The 20,234-nt window shown below is 47.2% G+C and overlaps 1 protein-coding gene across 3 annotated transcripts in view; it reads right to left on the bottom strand.

Moving 5' to 3' along the window:
- The window catches only part of Sergef (secretion regulating guanine nucleotide exchange factor), a 204,376-nt gene that overhangs the window by 60,241 nt on the left and 123,901 nt on the right, over positions 1–20,234 (bottom strand). For all 3 annotated transcript variants that reach the window (XM_021168201.2, XM_029480145.2, XM_085841722.1), the window contains one exon: positions 13,033–13,069. In XM_021168201.2, the coding sequence (XP_021023860.1) occupies positions 13,033–13,069 (37 nt within the window). The remainder of the gene's footprint in view (positions 1–13,032; positions 13,070–20,234) is intronic.

The raw sequence follows: 20,234 nt of genomic DNA, 5'->3' as shown, positions 1-20,234 counted from the left end.
CTCAGGTCTCAGTCTGGGCTCTGCCACTGTATGGCTCGGCCCCTGAATAAATCCAGGAGCAGCCAAATGGGCAAACGGAATGCTGTGGAAGCTCTCCTCAGTCAGTACATCTGGCTCAATGGTCACCGTAGCTCCCCAGGAAGAGCTGTAGGCACCCCCAGAAGACACAGGGGATTCCACAGAAGCAAAGGGCAGCAAGAACAACAGGTACAGGTGTCCCCAGGAGACATGTGACAAGACTAGACTTTACCCAAGGTCGGACTCACTGGCTGGACTGTGTAGCCACAGTCAAATCTGCCCAGTAGCTATAAGCAGCTGGTCCTTGAAGTGCTGAGCCTGCGTGACACACAGAGAGATGGAGCCTGATCTCAACTGTCTAGACAAGAGCTGTTGGTAAGGACGGGTCTGCTGTTGCTTTCTTCTGCCTCACAGACTCAAAGCTCAAGCTTGGGAGGCTGAGTAAGCACCAAGTTTGATCTTCACAAAGGAGTCACACAATGATGAGAAGAGCACGCTCACTGAGTCGGTGTTAGTGGGAATACACACACACAGACACACACACAGGCACGCACGCATGCATGCACGCACCGCTCCCAAGTCTTGATTTAGATACACTTATCTACTTCCTGTTTTATGAGGCAATGACTCTCGGGATGGGGAGGGGACTAAACCCAGGGTTTCATGCCTGCTAGGCAAAGGCTGTAGGATAGAGCTACATCCCCAGCCCTCAAGTGATAGCTAGCTGCACCGATACGTGCAGAAGACCCAGAGTGGTGCCTGCATTTAGCAGTCACTCAACCACTCTCGTTGCACGTCTACTCTGTAAGAAAGACTGTCCTTTACAAAGTATTTTTTATTTCTTATACTCTTCGGCTTCTGAAGGATTTTGTGTCTCGGCTCCACTCTATCTGTGCAGTAAAGTCAATGTGGTTGAGGACTTAGCCCCGTGGAACAGTAAACTGTCTTGGCAACAGTCTCTTAACCCTGACTCCCACTTTAAAGCCTTCCTGGCCTTGCTCTCGCCCAGCTTTAAGTAGAATGCTGCTCCCTTTCTTCAGTCACCCAAGGCCTGCCTCTCTCTCAGAGATTTCCAAAACTGATCGCTCTTCCTCTTCTTCCCATCCTTGTCTGCTTCATACTCCCTCACCCAGTATCTGGCCCTTCAGTATCTACAAGCAAAGCACCTGTCAGATCCCATCAAAGCTCTTTCTATTAAATACGAGCTCTCCAAGACACCCTGCTACCATCTCTCTCCATGGTATCCAGAATGCCCTGCCTCACATGATCAGCAACGAGTAAACCAAAGAATGGAACGGTTATACTACTCAGTCACTATTTAAAAGCAATTGAGGGATGTGTGTGCCCTGCTCAGTTTTATCATTTTGGCACAGGTCATAGCCACAAGGACAGATGCTGAGAGGTGCGGATGACTTCAGAAATCACCTTGTCCAAATAACTAAGTGCCCGGGGCTACGGCGTCAGCGACTGCCGGGGGCAGAGTTCAGCCCTGGCACAGCTGAGGGATTCTGATTTACTCCAATTCTTACATTTTTGCCTTGAATTCACCTTGGTTATTAGATTCAGCCTCTCAAAGCTCCATTGTTTTCTGTGTCTATAAGTGCAGAGGGTCACAGCTGCCACTTCTGCTACCCTAAACAACTCTAGAAGAACCAGAGAAATAAAAAAAAAAAAAAAAGTCATAGTCACCTTTGTGCTAAAAATGGCCAACCTGACAGTAATTTAGCAAGTACGAGGGCATTTTCTACAGCCTGGCCGCCTACCCTTGCCACATCATTTAGAATGATTCCTGTGAAGAGATATAAACTCTTCTACAGGAAAAAGAGCAGAAAAACAAACAAGCAAACAAAAACAGTTCAACACCTCTTCCAGATGAGGAAACTTCAGTCATGTTTTTGCTTGGTGGAGAGAAAAATGTGGCACCCAAGCCACCAGGTGAGACAGGAAACAAATCTATCAATTCCAGAGCGGTGTGAGACAGGATCAGGGCAGAGCATTGGGCACCAGGCCCAAGGGAAGCTCTGTTAGCGTCCCCTCTGCCTGCACACAGCCCCAGGAGCCCCTTGAGAAGCAGCCACCAGGCTGCTGACTCCCTGACTGAACAGAACTCATTATCCTCATCCCTGGGCAAGCTAGGGAAGTCCCTTCCTCTCTTTGAGCCCTAGGGCTCCTCTGGTAGCCGCAGGAGTCAGGAAGTCAGCCAAAGACTTTGATCAACAATATTGAGATAATTGAGGAGCCATCTGGAGAATAATGAAGTTGAATCCACACCTGACATTCTAAACTAGGATAGATTCCAAATGGATCAGCGGCTTACGTATTAAAAGAAGAGGAAGATAAAAAGCACAGGGACAGAGAGGTAGTTCAGTCTGCCAAGGAGGTGATTTCCGTCTTTAGAGGCCACATGTAGAAAGCGAGGCATGGGGGGTGCATGTTTGTAGTCACAGCTCTTGGGACGTGGAGACAGGCAGATCCCTGAGCTTGGTGGGCAGTCAGCCTAACCTATTTGGCAAATTCCAGGCTAACAAGAGACCCTGTCTTTAAATAAAAGTACTTGAATAACAACACTGAGGTTGTGTCTAGATGCCTATACTAAAGTTAACTGTGGGGAGTTGGGGGATCGTGGCCATTTAGACTCTGTAACAGAGGGATAGGATATCATGATAGGAGTAACACTGACCAACCCAGGTTGCTGGGTCCTGTAGCCTGAGAATCTAGGGTTAGATGACAAAGGATAACTAAATGAGCAGATGAAGGGAACCAATTAGTGGACATTACCATAAAAGATGGTGCTAAATTATCCAAGTGGGTCCAATATAATCATGAGGCTAAATGGGGACCAGAAGGGATGAAAGAGTCAGGGTCAGAAAGACCATAGGGGATACGTCCAACAGCCACTGCTGGCTTTGCAAACAAAGGGGTGCAAGTCACTCTGAACAGGGCATGGGCAGCTTGTGGGAGGTGGGAGGGGTGAAGGGTTCACTCTAGAGCTACCAAAAAAGAAAGGAAGAAATCACTACCCTGCCTTTAGCCCAGAGGTCTATCAAGACTGCTGACTTCAGCCTTAAGACAATGTGTACGTGTTGTTTTAAGCCACTAATTTTGAAGTAACTTATTACAACAGCAGTGAAAAACCAATACAGGGATGAAACAAACCTGAAGGAGGAAACGTCGATGGCCTCCATAGGAAAGGATGCTGAACTCACTTATAATAACTAAGTAAAAGGGCCACTGTGTGTGTGTGTGTGTGTGTGTGTGTGTGCTGAGACAGGGTCTTGCCATGTACCCCAGGTTACCCTCCAATTAGTGATCCTCTCTGCTTCAGTCAACCGAGTGCTGGAACAGCACGATAATCTTTGCGGAGAATAGAGTAGGAGGGCTTATAAAACAAACTAATAATAAGTAAGAAAGAATCGTCTCAGAGCACACACATACGTATTTGCAGTCTCTTGACCTTTAGCTCAGGGGTCTCTGCAGTTCAGTAGGGAAAGATTAGACTTCTTAATAGACAGCTCTGAAGCAATGTTTTTTTGAATGAATTTGAGAGGGATTTTTAGTTCAAACAAACGTTCACGTAGAAAACACAGACAAGAAATTTCATGATCTTAGAGTAGGTCAAGTGTCTTAAACCGGGTAACAATACCTCAAAGCATTAGGAGACTGGTAATCTGGACTTCCCTAAGATAGAGTACATCTACTCACCAAAATATGTGAAGATAGAAAAAAGGCTGAAAAAAGATGTTTGCACTGCCATATCCAGGGATCCATCCCATAATCAGCTTCCAAACGCTGACACCATTGCATACACTAGCAAGATTTTGCTGAAAGGACCCAGATATAGCTGTCTCTTGTGAGACAATGCCGGGGCCTAGCAAACACAGAAGTGGATGCTCACAGTCACCTATTGGATGGATCACAGGGCCCCCAATGGAGGAGCTAGAGAAAGTACCCAAGGAGCTAAAGGGAACTGCAACCCCATAGGTGGATCATTATTATGAACTAACCAGTACCCCAGAGCTCTTGACTCTAGCTGCATTTGTATCAAAAGATGGCCTAGTCGGCCATCACTGGAAAGAGAGGCCCATTGGACTTGCCAACTTTATATGCCCCAGTACAGGGGAATGCCAGGGCCAAGGGGTGGGGGTGGGTGGGTGGGGGACTGGGGGGGGGAGTGTATTGGGGACTTTTTGGATAGCATTGGAAATGTAATTGAGGAAAATACCTAATTAAAAAAAAAAAGATGTTTGCAATGCAATTTTTCCATTAAGGGTGTACGCTGTAAGCCACAGATCAGCAGGGACAACCAGACAAACCCACTGTAAAACTGGGCAGAGACTTAACACCTTTGGACTGGAACTTTATATGAAGAAGCAGCTTTAGAAAATGCTTAAACTGCATTGTCTTAGCTACTTGTTATACGGCAATGAAGAGACACCATGACCAAGGTAACATAAAATAAAGTAATTCTGGGACTTTGAAGTTCCAGAGGGTGAGTCCATGACCATTGAGGCAGGCAGGGAGCAGAGCATGCAGCAGGCAAGTGTAGCACTGGAGCAGTCACTGACAGCGCACATGCTGAGACAACCACCATGAGGCAGACAGAAAGCTAACCGAAATGAATTGGGATTTTGAAACCTCAAAACCTCCTCCAAAAAGGCCACACCTCCTAATCCTTCCCAAACAGTTCCATCCGCTAGGGACAAGCACTCAATCATAAGAGCCTATGGAGGCCATGCTCACCCCAACACCACAGGATCTATGACTAAACACATGATCTGCAGATGTTCTTTTTAGTCACATGTGCAAGAGACATCTCTGAGCTATTCACAACAGCTTTCCTCACAATCCCTAGGAAAGAAATTCAAATGTTCACCAAGAGTTACATGGATAAATATGACGTGATAAAATCACAGAGAGGAATATTAACCAAGCAACAACAACAACAACAAAAAGAGCTGTTACTGTACACTGCATGAATAATTCTCAGAGACACGATGTGCTGGTTAAACATCAAACAGCAGCAGCATACTCTTCCTTTAGATGGCGTTCAAAGAGACAAATAGCATCTTTAGAGACAGAAGAAGACAGAATTCTTGACTGGTTGTGGGGCATGAGGTCACCCTTTGAGGTGCTGGAAATGTCTTGTGTCATGGCCTGGATGGCAGTTTTACAGGTACCTGCTTGTGTGAAAAGTCACTAATCAGGATTGAACCGTGTTACATATGTTCTATAGGTTCTATCAGTGCTGTGACCCAACACATAATTTAAAAGAAGAATTTGTTTTCTTCTTGATCTCTGAGGCTTCAGTCCTTGGGTCAAGAAGGGCACAGGAAAGCAGCTCACATCATGGCCGACAGGAAGCAGGTTGGACAGTAACAGGAAAGTAGGGCAGTACCTCGCCCCTAAGAGCCCATTCAAGACACCACTTCCTCTAAGCTGGCCTCATCACTCACAGATCATCACCTCCTGAACCTGTTAATGGACACAACCATTCATGAGGTCAAAACCCCCTAGATCTAATTATCTCTGGAAATGCCTCACAGACATTCAGCTGAGGCCTTCTCACTTGAGTACAATGCCAGTTGTCTTGGCATTTGCTTGTTTACTCCCCAACCCAATCAGGCTGATGACCAAGATTACCCATCACAAATGTTACATCCATTTATGTGGTGTGTGTGTGTGTGTGTGTGTGTACGTACACCACCTGTGGAGGTCAGAGGACAATGTACAGCTGTCAGTTCTCTGGAGCTCAAAGTCAGCCACAGGTCTGAAACTCCGGTTGTCAGACTTAGAGGTAAGTGCCTATACCCACTGAGCCATCTTGCCAGTCTATAACTGTTATGCTTCAAGTCCAAAAGTAATGAAAAGGGCTCAGTGGTTAAGAGTGCTGTATGCTCTTACAGAGGACCTGAGTTCGATCCCTGGCACCTACAGGACAGTCAACAACCTTCTACAACTCCAGTTTCAGAGGCCCCAACACACTCTTTTGAGCTCCAGGGACACCAAGCAAGCCCGTGGTAAACAAACATATGTTTAGGCAAGACACTCATACACATAAAGTTAAAAAAATATTTCTGGGATAGTGATGGACATCTTTAAATGCTAGCACTCAGGAGGCAGAGGTAGGCAGCTCTATCTCTGTGAGTTCAAGGCTAGCCTGATCTATGCAGTGAGTTCCAGAACAGTCAGGACTTTGTAGAGAGACTCTGTCTCAGAACAAAACACAAATTAATTTAAAAGCCACCTTGAATATTTGTTCAACTGTCACATCAGACTGGCAAAAAATCCAACCCTTTACAACCCTCTTTTAGGGACACTGGAAAAAAAAAAAAAAGCACTGTTACATATCGCTGGTTGGAATAAAAAAAAACCGTGTCATGCTTGAGAGGTGAATCTGGTAATACATTGCAAAATTAAAATAAATTTTTGTGTAATAACTTCTGGAATGTGTCCTTCTCCACAGTGACATAACAATGTCCAAGGCGGTGCTGCCTCATCACTTAGCAACGAAGATCAAATGCATATCAGAGACGACATTTACAGCCTGCCTATCACACTCCGCAGAGGAGCACGCAAGCTTGATCATGTCTCAGAGCACTCTGCAAAGCCCTGGGGTTCAAAGGTGTCATTGCTAGTGCCATAAAATACAAATAAAAAAGTAATTCTTCTCGATTACATTCTTTCCTCTATTAGGTTCTGACAGGGCCCTGTTGGATGGGTGTCGGGCCAAGGTCAAATGCTTACCCATTCATCTAACAAAGGCTCAAGGGTTCGTCTGCCGGAAAGCACCGTAAAGTGATGCATAGACTATCATTTCAATTTGGTACGAGAACTGGCTTTGCTAGGGAAAGTGGGGACCATGCTTCCTGCCAAAGTACAATTACTTAACAAAGGCTGTCTGGCAAGCCCTGTGCTGCAGAATGCAACCACCAATAATGTCCTTTCAAAGGGTCTGCGTGGAGTGTGGAGAAAGACAACGTAGCCAGCTCTTCCTGCCCACCCGCCCGCCTACCCGCCTCCACTTCTTTTCATGTATGCATATGTACCTATGTGTTCCTCTGCATGCACATATGTGTAAAGGCCAAAGACAACTTCAAATATCCATCCCCAGGAGCTGGGTGTTGTTTTGTTCCAACAATGTCTGTCCCTGCCACTGAACAGACAAGGCTGGCTGGCCAACAAGCACAAGAGATGATGGTTACTCTTGACTATCAACTTGATGGGATTTAGAGTCACCATGGAAACAGATCTCGGGGTGTGTCTATGAGGGATTGTCTAGATTAGGTTAAGTGAGGTGGTCACACTCCCCCTGGAAGTGGGTGGTACCATTTCCTGGGCTGAGGTCTCAGACATAATGAAAGGGAAATTAGCTGAGCCCGAGTGTTTGGCAGTCTCCGCTTCCTATGCACAATGTGAACAGCTGCCCTTCCTTTCTGGCTGCTGTCCTTTCCTGCCGTGACGGATTGTCACCCTGGAACGGTGAGCCAAGTAAACCCTGCTTTCCTCAAGTTGCTTTTGTCGAATAGAAAGAATACAAGCAAGCGACTAGAACAAACGGCTGGCCCTCGGCCAGGGAGCCACCTTCCTAGCAAGGGTCTCCTGAGCAGCGTGGTCATGCGACCTTGCTCATCCCTGCCCACAATGCCTGTAATGGAAGCTACAGAGGGAAACCCTGGATAAAAAGAAATGGAGAAGGCGATAAATAAGCCAGGTGAGTGGGCACAGGGTACCTATGGTGCGCAGACAGAGCAGGCAGGATCCTGGCACGCCTACACCACTCAGGAAGACCCACTTCTGGGGTGGGCACCATGTTGGCAAGGTTACAGAGCGGGAATCCAGCTCGGCAGGGCAGGGGAGCAGCAGGAAGCAGGCAGCTGAGTGGGCAACCCAGTTACGGCCAATGGCCTCGTCTTTCCCCTTAGCTGTCATCTAAGCACCCGCAGGGCTAGAGATCTAGCGGTCCCTCCCAGGCAGGAACTCACACCACCTGCCATCCTGCCTCACCACGGGGGGCCTGGTGGCGAGCACCAGCCATGCCAAGAACGACTTAATTGGGAAACTAAAGGGAAGAGCTCCCCCAGACTGCCAAAGGAGGACAGGAACCCAGATGCAGATAAAGTCAGCATGTACAACTCTTCTTTCTGGAGGAAGCTGAAAGTGAAGGCCAAGAGGCCTGCCCTGGGCTACACGGGCAGAAACTGGGTCCCTTTCTGGGAAGTGGGTAGCAGAATTCTAACTCAGAACAAATCTGGATCGGCCCTCTCCCAAGGGCTGCTGAGACACCCAGATCCCAGACAGGGTCAGGATTCATCTTATCACTGCCTCTACGGCTACATGCGGACTTTGCCCAGGACACGGACATCCCGGATGAAGACACATTTTTCTTCAGTCACAATGGCTCTCAGGGGGCCTGGGTCTCCCTTATAGTCGATTATAACCCCTCCTTCCTATGAGCAACCTGTTTAACCTACCTTGCCTCTGAGTCTCATCGGTCCATAGTGGTTAGAACACACACACCCTGTGGAGTTGTGTTGTTCACTCCCCTAAGACAGAGTAAACCCCTCATGCCATCCCCTCGCCCTTCTCTGCCTCTCTTCTCTCTCCTGGCTGTGTAATCTGGTATACATTTGATAGCCATTAAGGCTCCTGTCCATGAGCAAAGTTCTGGTTTCTTTCTATTCCATTCCAGTCAACTCTGGAAGTACTGCAAGTCTATCATGCATGGGATACAGTGCCAGGTAGTGGTGCTGGGCTTGGGGTGGGCTGAGGGCAGGAATCTCTGATACAGGATGATAGTGGGCTTGGGGGAAGAGCAGCAGGGACCCAGGCTGCTAGGGCTCCTGTCCAGCATGCCTTGCTGGCCCCCTGCCAGGGTGACCAGGCAGCAGCTTCCTGCTACTTCTTCCTGCAAAGCATGCACTCGGCAGGGCTCCCTGCCGGGGCTGTTACTCCACAGCACCTCTGAGTCTCAGCTCCCAAGCAGGTGGCCATCTGAGAACACTGTGGGCCTACCAATCCTGATCCCGGGCTCTCTGTTCAACGCACCGAGCCTGGGCAGGAAGGACACAATGAAGATTACATTTGTGGGGCTGGAGAGGATGTGAGCTCAGTATCTAGCACCCACATTGGGGACCTCGGGGGTTCTGATGCCCTCTGACCTTTTGGTACCTTCATGCGCATGGTGAATATAAACTTAGAAAGGTCCATCTACGTACACAAAACAAATGAATAACTAATTTAAAATTACACTTGCTTTTTTGTTTATTGTTTCATTTATTTTTAGTGGGGTGGAACAGGGTCTCAATCTATAGCCCTGGTCAGCTTGGTCATTGCTATGTAAACCAAGGTGGCCTCTAACTCACAGTGATCTCACTGTCTCAGGCTCCCATGTGCTGGGTTTATAGGCATGTACCACTACACCCAGCTTAATTATGTATTTACTCATATTTATATCTTATTGTGCATGGTCCTGAGCCTCAGGCACGTGGGGCATGTGCTCTACCTCTAAGCACTGTCCCCAGCACCATGTCTGATTTTAAAACACACAAACTCTTGTCCAGTTCTCCCCCAGTGACTTTCACAGCCTCATCCAGATAACATGACACACCTCTTTCCCAAAATATCGTCATGTCACTCTCAACAAAGAAATACTTCACTAGAACAATTCGCTACCACTTCCCATGCCTAGGTAAATCAGAAACAAAAAAAATTATGCACAAGAGGCAACTTGTGAACTTTATCTCACCTAATGTGCACAATGGTCCCATGTTTAGGATTATCACCCCATTGTATGGATGAGGAGGGAAATGGGTTCTGGCAGAAATGGGGCTGGTTTGAATGGGTCTGCCTGCGACTCTGCTCTTTCCAGGTCCCAGCCCGCCTCTGCTGGTCAGCTTCCAGCTCTGGTTGCTTGGGCCCTCTCTTGTGGCTGAGTTGTGTGCTTCTTGTATAGATTCCCTTCAACCTTTGTGTCCACGCTGGTCTCAGGGGTAACTACCTCCTTCCATCCAGCAATGGCAGCTGCAACAGATTCTCTCTAAAGAACAGCCTTAGAGTCTCTCATTAGCTCATCTTAATTACAGCTGGACCATAGCAGTTCCTGTGTAAAATATTAGCTCCTGCTGCAAAGCAGGCAGCTTTACTGCTACCTGTTCTAGCTCTTTCTCTGGCTCCAGCTCTCTGGTCCCCACTGCTGCCAGCAGCTTCCCTTCCCTGCCGGGGCCAGCAAACAGCGCCCCAAACCACTTCAATCCTAGGCAGCTGTCAGTCTAGTGTGGACAAGAGTGCTTATGGCTCTGCTGAGAGTCAGCTGCTATCCATGGTGCTGTGACTAGGAGGAAAGGGGAGGGGGACACAGAGTGCTTCCCTTCCAGAAGCCAGGAGTCGGACCTAGGACAGGGGAAGAGAATGGACCTCTGTCAGGAGGCAGACAGGGGTGAGTGGTAATGAGCAGCAAAACTCAGCTGGAGGGAGGGTCTTAAACCTTCCAATCCACAGGAGAGAGCTAAAGCCTATGAAAGCCTCCCGGGGGAATCACATCAAACGACAGCAACTAACATTGCTTTTGTTTGTTTCTTTGTTTCATTGGTTGGTTTATTTTATTTTATTTTTTTATTATTATTATTATTTTTTTTTTTTTGGTTTTTTGAGACAGGGTTTCTCTGTGTATCCCTGGCTGTCCTGGAACTCACTCTGCAGACCAGGCTGGTCTGGAACTCAGAGATCCACCTGCTTCTGCCTCTTGAGTGCTGGGATTAAAGGCGTGCGCCACCACACCGGGCTAAAAAATAATCTTAAACATTTTTCAAAAGATTTTACTTTCAGTTTTAATTATCTGCAAATGTGTTTGTACAGGTAAACATGGTATCTATGGAGGCCAGAAGGGGACATTGTATCTTCTGGAGGTGTGTGGGTGGTTAGGTCACTGGACATGATTGCTGGGAATCAAACTGGGGCCCTCAGCAGGAGCAGTCCACACTGTACCATCAACACCATACGCTGGGTACTGCTGCCACCTCTGCTGTGATGATGAGGAAAACAAGGGGTTAAGCGCCTCGGCTGAGTTCACTCCAGTACAGAAGCCTGCACTGAACCCTGGCCCCTTGCCACAGCGCTGTAGTTTGATGCCCAGCTTCTTAAATTGTGGTGACAACCTCATATGGGGTTCTGTGACTAAATGTGGGGGTTGTGAAAATTTTGGCAGCAGTAAGAAGTTTCTGAACACACAACAATGACAGATTATTTCAAAATCAAATATGTAAGGAAGCCGAGGTGTTACTGGCAACATTCACCCATGTTGTATCATGTGACACCATGTTGTATCATGTGACTTTGCTGCAGCTTTGATTCTGAACACACAGCAAGGCCAACAAACACTTCCCGAACCATGGAGACCGAGACTCCTTGAGACATAAACTACTTTCTGCTCTCAGAGAAGCACGATGGTCAAACTATGCGAACACGGATCCGAGTGGTGTATCTCTGGAGTGTGCTCAGTCAGAGGATTTGGCTTAAAGACTGCTGTATGAGGTGGTGATTTGAGTTGCTTTTTTTTTGGGGGGGGGGTTGGTTTTTTTTGAGACAGGGTTTCTCTGTGTAGCCCTGGCAGTCCTGGAACTCACTTTGTAGACCAGGCTGGCCTCGAACTCAAAATTCTGCCTGCCTCTGCCTCCCAAAGTCATTAAACAAACAGGCCAGATGGTTCAGTGAGTAAAAGCACCCACCACCAAACCTGAAGGCCCAAGTTTTGATCCCTGAAACAAGTGCCATGTGTGCCTACACACGTATACACACAGCAACAACTAAATAAAAATTTAAACATTATTAAATGAATTTTGGCTTATGCTTAGGATAGAATGTCGAACAATTTTTCTGAAATGGTCTTAAACATTCCGCTGTCTTGTACTGGGTGTTTATGTGAAGTGTTGTTCTGAGCCCTGACAGCTTTGAGTATGTTCTATGCTCTATAATATCAAGTCATCAATCAAGATTTAACTCTGAAGCCAGGCAGTGGTGATGCACGCCTTTAATCCCAGCACTTGGGAGGCAGAGGCAGGTGGATTTTTGAGTTTGAGGCCAGCCTGGTCTACAGAGTGAGTTCCAGGACAGCCAGGGCTATACAGAGAAACGCTGTCTCAAAAAAAAAAAAAAAAAAAAAAAGATTTAACTCTGTATGTAAAAAGAAACACACACACACACACCTCATTAGTACACAAGTCTGCTTTGTCCTTTAATAGTAAAAGTTAATGTATACTGAAGAACTGTCTTTTAAATAATTTTCTAGCTGTTGCCAATTTATGTCTCATTTGTATACATACTTTACACATGTGTACTTTTGGAGTCATACTGGGTGTAAGTGGATCCTGAGCAGTGATTGCCCTACTGTGCTCTTTAGCCCAAATCGAGTCGACTCTGGAGAGTAATAGACAGCTTTCCTGAATGAATTACTCATGGGTGCAGACATGGCCTTGTGTTATCCAAGGCCGGCTAAGAGAAAGCTTTGATGAGCCAGGTTTGTGCCCTACTTGGAGTCCCCTGGTGCAGGTACACACCAGGCAGCAAGGACTGGGAACCAAGCCCCGTGCTTCCAAAGACAGAGCCAAACCAAGAGGAAAGAACTTCCTAGGATGGGTTTGTTCAGAGTCAGAAGTATCTAGCTCATGCCTTGATATTATGTCTCCCTCTTCATGATGCCAGAGCCTGTGAACTATGTCTTTAAATATCACTTTCAGAGGCAGGAGCAAACTCAGGGACCTTCGGAAGGTACTCACTGAAACAGGCTGAAGTGTTCAGAAAACAGGCTCCCACGAAGGGATTTATCACCAAAAATGTCTCCAAAATCGTCCCCAACTCTCCCCCTTTCCCCCAACCCTCTCTCTCACTGTATATCCCAGACAGCCTGGGACTTGTGATTAGCTGCTGGATGCTGGGTATGAAATGCACACCACCGAGCCTGACTCCAATTACATTACATGGGTTTCACAATCAACTGTTATCAGTGTAAAAATTACTTACTAATTACTGCCAAGTTGTGCTCCGAGCCACAAGAAATCTGTAAAAGTAAAGAAAACATATGCTATTAGAAAAAACTGTATAGACATCTCCGCTAGTATGCTTTGTGATCACGGTTATTTCATAATGGCATGTACATCCACATTTTGGCAACTTTTAGAAAGATGTAGAAAGGAGCATCATACACAAAGGTTAAAATTATAATTATAACATATTCACAGCTACATGGAAAGTCAGTGCGAAAAACATGGCGTGGAAATGCACCAAGATGTTAAAGCTGTCGTTAGCCAGTTAGACTACCAGTGATCTCTTTCTACTTTTTATTTTTCAAACTTTCTTCTTTTTTACTTAAAATTTTAAATCTGTTTTATTTATTTTTAATTTTTTTTCACTTTAATTTTTTGTGTAGGTTTTTTTTTAATCTGCACGCAAGGCTAGGCACCATGTGCATGCAGTACCCATAGAGGGCAGAAGAGGGCGCTGATGCCCTGGAGTGGGAGTTTCAGACAGTTGTGAGCTACCATGTGGGTGCTGGGATTGAGCCTGGCTCCTCTATCACGGTTCTTAATCAACAAAGTATCTCTCTGGCAACCCACACATACAAGACCATAGCCGGGGTCTCGTGGAGCTATAACTGGCCTTAAACTTCTGCTCCTCCTGCATCTAGCTCCCTAGTGATGAGGTTTCAGGAGTGTACTGCCACACCCAAAGCATTTTTCAAAATTTCTATAACGTACACATCACTTTTTAAAAAAAAATCCAAAAAGATATAGTAATAAAGATAACAGTTTTCAAATGCTGAACTAGAATGGCCATCCCATCCAGTGATAAAATGAGCCAAGGAATCTGTGGAACTGATGTTTTTGCTCTGTTCCCACCCTCTTCCAGCCCAGACTCCCTGTGGCCTCTGAGTGCACTGCGTTCTCTTGTGCTCAAGTGCATGCTTGTTCATCCACCCAGAATGGCCTCTCCTTACTGCCTACATACAAGGCTGTATTCACTTTTACCTCAGAGCACCCACTGAATTCCTTGGCTACAGCATTTAGGCTGGCTCAGGCACCGCTGTCATTCTGCCCGATCAGAATCTGCCTGTCTGTCTATCCCGCACCACATTGCAGCAGGCATCCTGTCTTTTAGTATTTCTTCTGGTCTCTGCTAGACGCACACAGCCTGAGAACACAGTGAGTCTCACCTCTGCATCGCACTTGTGACATGTACAGAGCCTGGGGCTCAGCTAACATCTGACAAACTAATGAATAAAAATAAAAATGCCGAGTGCATGAAGAGTGAGTGAGAGAGAGAGAGAGAGAGAGAGAGAGAGAGAGAGAGAGAGAGAGAGAGAGAAGAAAGGAGAAAGAACAAAAAAAGGAAGGAAGGAAAGGAAGCAAGCAAGCAAGAAAGAAAGTCTCAGAGAGAGAGGGCAGTGGTCTCAGGGTTTGAATCCAGAATTCCCAGCCACTGGTGGGTATGTCTACCCCTCAGTGTCTGCATTATCTACCACTGTCAGGAGGAAGTGACAGGATGGAAGGCAGAGGTGGCTCCCTGGGTGCTCTGGAGAAGATGTGTGACCAGCATCAAGATGCTCATTTTAATCCTAGGCCCGAGAAAGGGAGGAACTATGCTGGATGTTGATGTGGGAGGAGCCATGGGTGTCAGCTATGTTACCTGGACAGAGACATAGCCAGAGGAAATGGCTTTTCCTGGGTTCCAGGCCAAGTCTGAACATGAGAACTCTCATGACCACAGGAATGACTCCACAAGAGTGACATCTTGTACCTGGCTTATTTCATTTAACAGAATGCTCTTTGGGTTCATCCCTATTACAGCCCACTGATGGCTGTGACTAATAACACTGTGTTATATCCTTGAGAACCTCTGAGTAACATGAGTTAAAACATGCTGTGTAAGCACCTCCTGGAGTTCAGATCCCCAGAACCCACATGAACACAGGGTGGGCGTGGTAGCCGGCCTGTGATTCCAGTCTCAGACCATTGAGACGACAGATCCCCAGAATAAGCTGGGTTGAGAGACCCTGCCTCAGGGAATACGGCACAAGAACAATGGAAGATGATTGTTGACATTAACCTTGGGGCTTCGCATGTGTGTATACATGTACACCCGCACCCACATATGAATTCACACACACATACACACAAGTGAAAAAAGGGAAAAACGAAAATGCTGAGTATATTTTAAGCTTTCTTAACACAAAAATGACAAAACCATTAGCTTGACCTAACCATTCCACGATGTGTGCTTATTCAAAACTTCATGTTGGACAACACACACACACACACGTGTATATGTATGTGTATGTGTATGTATATAAAATATAAATATTTGTTAATTACAAAAAAAAAAAGACTGGAGAGGCTAGAGGGATAGCTCAGTGGTTAAGAGCACTGGCTACTTTCCCAGAAGACCTGGGTTCAGTTCCCAGCAACCACATGCTGGCTCCCAACTGAATGTGGTTCTAGTTCTAGGGAACGATCGCCCTTTCCTTCTGGCTTCCATAGGTACTGGACACACACACATACACATAGGCAAAACAAAAACAAAACATTAACATAAAGTACCTTTAAATCTAACGCATTTACAAAGACTAGTGCCACTGTGGCCCTCCTCCCCTGACAGGCTCCTGTCTGACTCCCGGTGGGGAAATGAAAATTCTGGTCTCAGGAAGGGCTCAAAGCATTTCAGCCAGGCAGGCTGGAGGAGAGAGGGGCAGCCTGGGCTCCTAGGCCTTGCCCTGGACAAAAATGGGATTCCCTGTGCCACACTCAACCTGGTGTGAGCAGGGACTATAACACTGCACGGACTCTGAGAGAGTGTGGCAAAGAAGCCCTCTTGGTAAGCTGCTCCAGACATCTCTAAGCTTGAGGAGGTTTGCCACTGTCCCATGGTGAGTCCCTGGGGACCAGCGGCATGATGGGAGTTCACCATAAGCTTCCGGGCTGCACTGAGGCTGACTCTCCGAGTCTGTTCATTACAGGGAGCAGCTTAGACCGATGGGGGGGAGAGGGGGAACGTGGCTGTCTAGCAGTAAGCAAATATGTATGTAAATGACGGCAGAGCTGCTTGATGCACTATTAAGCAGCCTAGGAAAACGATGCTTACACTAAGAAAATATTCCAAATATCATCTGAACGGGGGAAAAAAATCACATAAAAGTTGTATCCATAATACAGTATCCACTCTGTAATAAAACATGAATAAAAATGACTGCAAGGAGAGACATCAGAATGCTGACAGCACCTGTCCGCTCTCTCTCTGAGTCTTACACACTAATGCTTGTAACGGGGGGTGGGGGTGGGGGTGGGTGGGAGGGGTAGAGCTATTAAAAATAAGAAAAGAATTATAATGCAGTTCCCTCCACATAGGGAAATAAAAGCTAACTATGAAGTGTATGTGTTTAGATCTGAGGAAGGGGCTCAAAAGAGGTAAGTTACCAGGGCAATCGCATCCTGGTAGCCACATGAGTAGGAACTCTGTTCCCACCAGTCTTTATTTCCAGAACGTTCTTTCACCGTGGTGACAGCAACGGTAGTGTGTGACAGTGATAAGAACAGTAATTAAAACTACCATAACCCGAGGACGCGTGTGTGCCAGGCTGTGCTCCGCGGCGCCTCTCGAACACCGGCACATTTTAATCATCACAGACATCTTTCCAGGTATGCTTGGCTTTGCTCATTTTTGAGATGAGCTCGAGGCTCATACATATTCAGTGGCCTCCACAGTTAGTCAGGCAGCAGCAACAGAAGTGAAGTCGGGTTTGTCTCATTTGCAAGCTACTGCCCTTTACCTCTGCCTCCTGTTACCTCAAACAAGCAAACCTCTTCCATGTAAGGAACACACAGAGAGGCAAAGGACTTTTGTCTGGGGTTGAGGGTAGCCCTGATCAGAGACTTGGAAGCGACCTACCAGCATTAGGAATCGGGCTTCCAGGCCAGCCGCTGACAGATGCTAGCTCCGCACTAGAGCTGCAGCTCTGCATTCATGAGTAAGACATCGGTAGACGAGCTCTGTCAATGCCCCTGCTAAGCTGAGAACATGGAACTTCCCATGGCTTCTCCCTCTCTGTGCTCTGGCTTAGGTGGGGACCCCTGAACACCACACGCCACAGCTCTCAGCGCTACATTCCCCCAGTGATATTGCTTCAATGGCCATTTGCTCCATATTGCTCCTGCCAGCGTCTCCCCACTGCCCAGCGGCAGGCAGTTTTATAGAAGACTGTTAAAAAGTGGCTATGTGCCAGGAAGCCAGGTCACTCCTGGGCCTTCTACTTTCTGATTCCTGAGACCTTTGGCAGGACTTTGAACCTCCAGGACCTGAATGTTCTCAGATATTGAAAGGTGACAGTGTGTCTTGTCTGCCTTACAGAAGTGCTGAGGGACAGATGGTGGCCCTCCTTCCTTTTACACACACCTGACCCCCGCTGAAAACCCTCCTCAGCTCCCCTTCCACTCTATTGGGGGGTAAGGTCTAAATTAGAAAGCGTGTCTTATAAGGCCAGGATGACTTAGCTCATGTTTACCTCTCATAAACTCAACTGCAGACAATGTATTCTCTTTTCCGGTCATGAGGCATATTTTCTCTAAGGACGTCATGTAATTTCAGGTTCTTATGCATTCTACTCTCCTTGACTGGAATTTCCCATCTCCCACCATTTACTTAGCCACAGAGGACTGTTCAAACATCAACCCCCCACCCCAGCCTGCGGCTCCACCTGGGCGCTCTGTGTTTCCTGCCTCAGTCCCTCCATCATCCAGCTGACTCCCTGCCTAGTGTCTCTGTTCTTAGCCCAAGTGCAGAGCATGGAGTGAGGGGAGATAACAAACAGGACCAGGAGGGGGAGTCAGCGCTAAATAGTGCCAAGCATGTATTGGCACAGTCTTTAAGGTGGCATCCCTAAAGAAATGTAAACTAGGGGCTGGAGATACGGCTTACAAGTAGAGAGACTTGCCTCTAAAGGTTCAAGACCCTGGGATGGAACCTGCCAACACAGAAGCCGGTGGCCACCACCAGTACTGAAACAGGTCCAACATGACCACAGGAAAGTGAGATGGAGTTTGTTTGTTTGCCTTTGGCTGGGAGCCCTTGGCCAGCCTCCTGCTCAGCAACTTCATTCCCCCTGAAAGGGCTCCCTGGCTGAAGAGCGGCAGCCACTCCTCCTTTAAAGACCCCTCTTAGACTCACGAGACGTCTCAGATGTGACGCTCAATGGCTCCTCCTCCTGCGGGTTCAACACATTTGCACGGTCCTCACCGGGAGCCCAGATGTAGCTGAACTGGAACATCCATGGGAAATGAGAGACATTATCTCGAGTGTTAAAGAAGTCTGCCATGCCTTTCATAGCTTAGGGACTAGGGTTAGCAATTCTCCAAAGTGGGGCATTATGTCCAAGGCAGCACGTGGACTTCAGTAATTAGTGTATAGCTAACAGGGTAAGGCACAGGACATCAGTGCCCCCATAGCAAGGTTCCCTGTGTAAGCTCCTAGTGAGCCACCCCAAGCATCATCTGTCCTGTTTGGTGAGCAGCACTGCAGCTCCTCCACCAGCAACCCACTCCTCCAAACTTGGCTGCCATTCCAGACCAATATAAGCCCATCTATCACTGACTACTTGAGGAACCAGTTCACCAAAGGACAGCTCTGTAGGGGTGGCCGGCAGGACAGTCAGGGTCATGCCCGTGAGAGCTGATTGCCTCAAGACACTTTCCTGGGACAGTGAGGCTCTGCCTTGAATCTAGTCAGACTCCAGAGCCCACTAACTGTGCTGCTCAGGGAGTCTCAAAGTGGCCTGGGTGTTGTTCAGTCCTCTCCATTCCAGCCCGGGCTCTTTTAAGAGTCCCCACGTGACTCCATTGTTTCTCCCTTCCCCTTTTTAAGTTCTATATTGTCATGGTAATAAAATATTCAGTCTTGTCCCCACACTTAGTCTCTCCTTTCCTATGGTTTGAGAAGTCCCTTCTCTGTGTCTGTACCATACTCATACCCAAAAGACAAACACACCAAGACACTGTCCTGGTGGACCATCTCAGCTCCTGGGAGGCCCGGCTCCTCTCCCCTCCAGACTCAGCTATAATGTGCTTTTGTCGAATCTCCTTTTGAACTTCCCATACTCTCATGACTCAGTGTGGGAGTAACAGCAAACTGGGCTCTGGAGAAGGAATGAGAAAACCTGGATCTAAAACCTGTCACTACTGCTCCCTAGCATGTGCTGGTGGGCAAACCCCTCTCTGACCCATCCCACACATCCTAAACACTTCCTGAATACACCACACAAGCCCATTGCCATCTGCAGAATAAAACGTCACCCTTCACTTCATTCTAAAGAAACGCTTCAGAGACACACGTTTTCCGTCCCACAGAACACCACAGTGTGAACATTCGTCTGAGGGCCGATGGCTCCGCGTCTGAGCTGCCTTTCGTCCTGAATGACTTTCCTGTTGCTCTTTCATAAGACACTCATTTCACCTGCTTTCCCCCTCTATACCAAAGTCCACCACAATCCTTAGATATGAGAATCTCTGATCCTTGCAGATTGAAGGAGCCTAATATAACAATATATCTAGATTCAGTAAAGGTGCGTCGTCATACCCTGGGGAACAGCATGGAACTGTGTGCAGAAGACAGCCGGCTGGATTAAACTCAGAGTGATAACTAGCTTTGGGACAGGCAAACACTGTAGAGCAGTGGTCCTCAACCTCCCCAATGCTGTGACTCTTTAACACGGTTCCTCATGTTGTGGTGACCCCCAACCATAAAATTATTTCATTGCTACTTCATAACTAATTTTGCTACTGTTATGAATCATAATGCAAATGATTGTGATTTCTAATGCTCTTTGGTGACCCTTGAGAGAAGGACATCTGACCATCAAAGGGGCTACAACGCTTAGGTTGAAAGCCACTGCTGTAGACGTGCTTCTCCACAAAGTCTAATCCTTGCCCTCGTTACCACACTAGATCAGAATGAAAAAGACTGCTGGGCATGGTAGCACATGCCTTTAATCCCAGTACCTAGGAGGCAGAGGCAGGCAGATCTCTGTGAGTTCGAGGCCAGCCTGGTCTACAGAGTGAGTCCAGAACAGCCAGGACAGCACAGAGAAACCCTGTCTCAAACAACAACAACAAATTGAAAAGACTAACAAGACCAAATGCTGGTAAGGACGTGAATGAGCCGAAGGCTCACACTGTCATCAG

Source organism: Mus caroli, unplaced genomic scaffold (assembly GCF_978045245.1).
Source record: "Mus caroli unplaced genomic scaffold, Mus_caroli_1 scaffold_8, whole genome shotgun sequence".
Lineage (NCBI taxonomy): Eukaryota > Metazoa > Chordata > Mammalia > Rodentia > Muridae > Mus > Mus caroli.
Note: the sequence above shows the minus strand (reverse complement) of the source record. Positions and strands in the feature narration are given on the sequence as shown.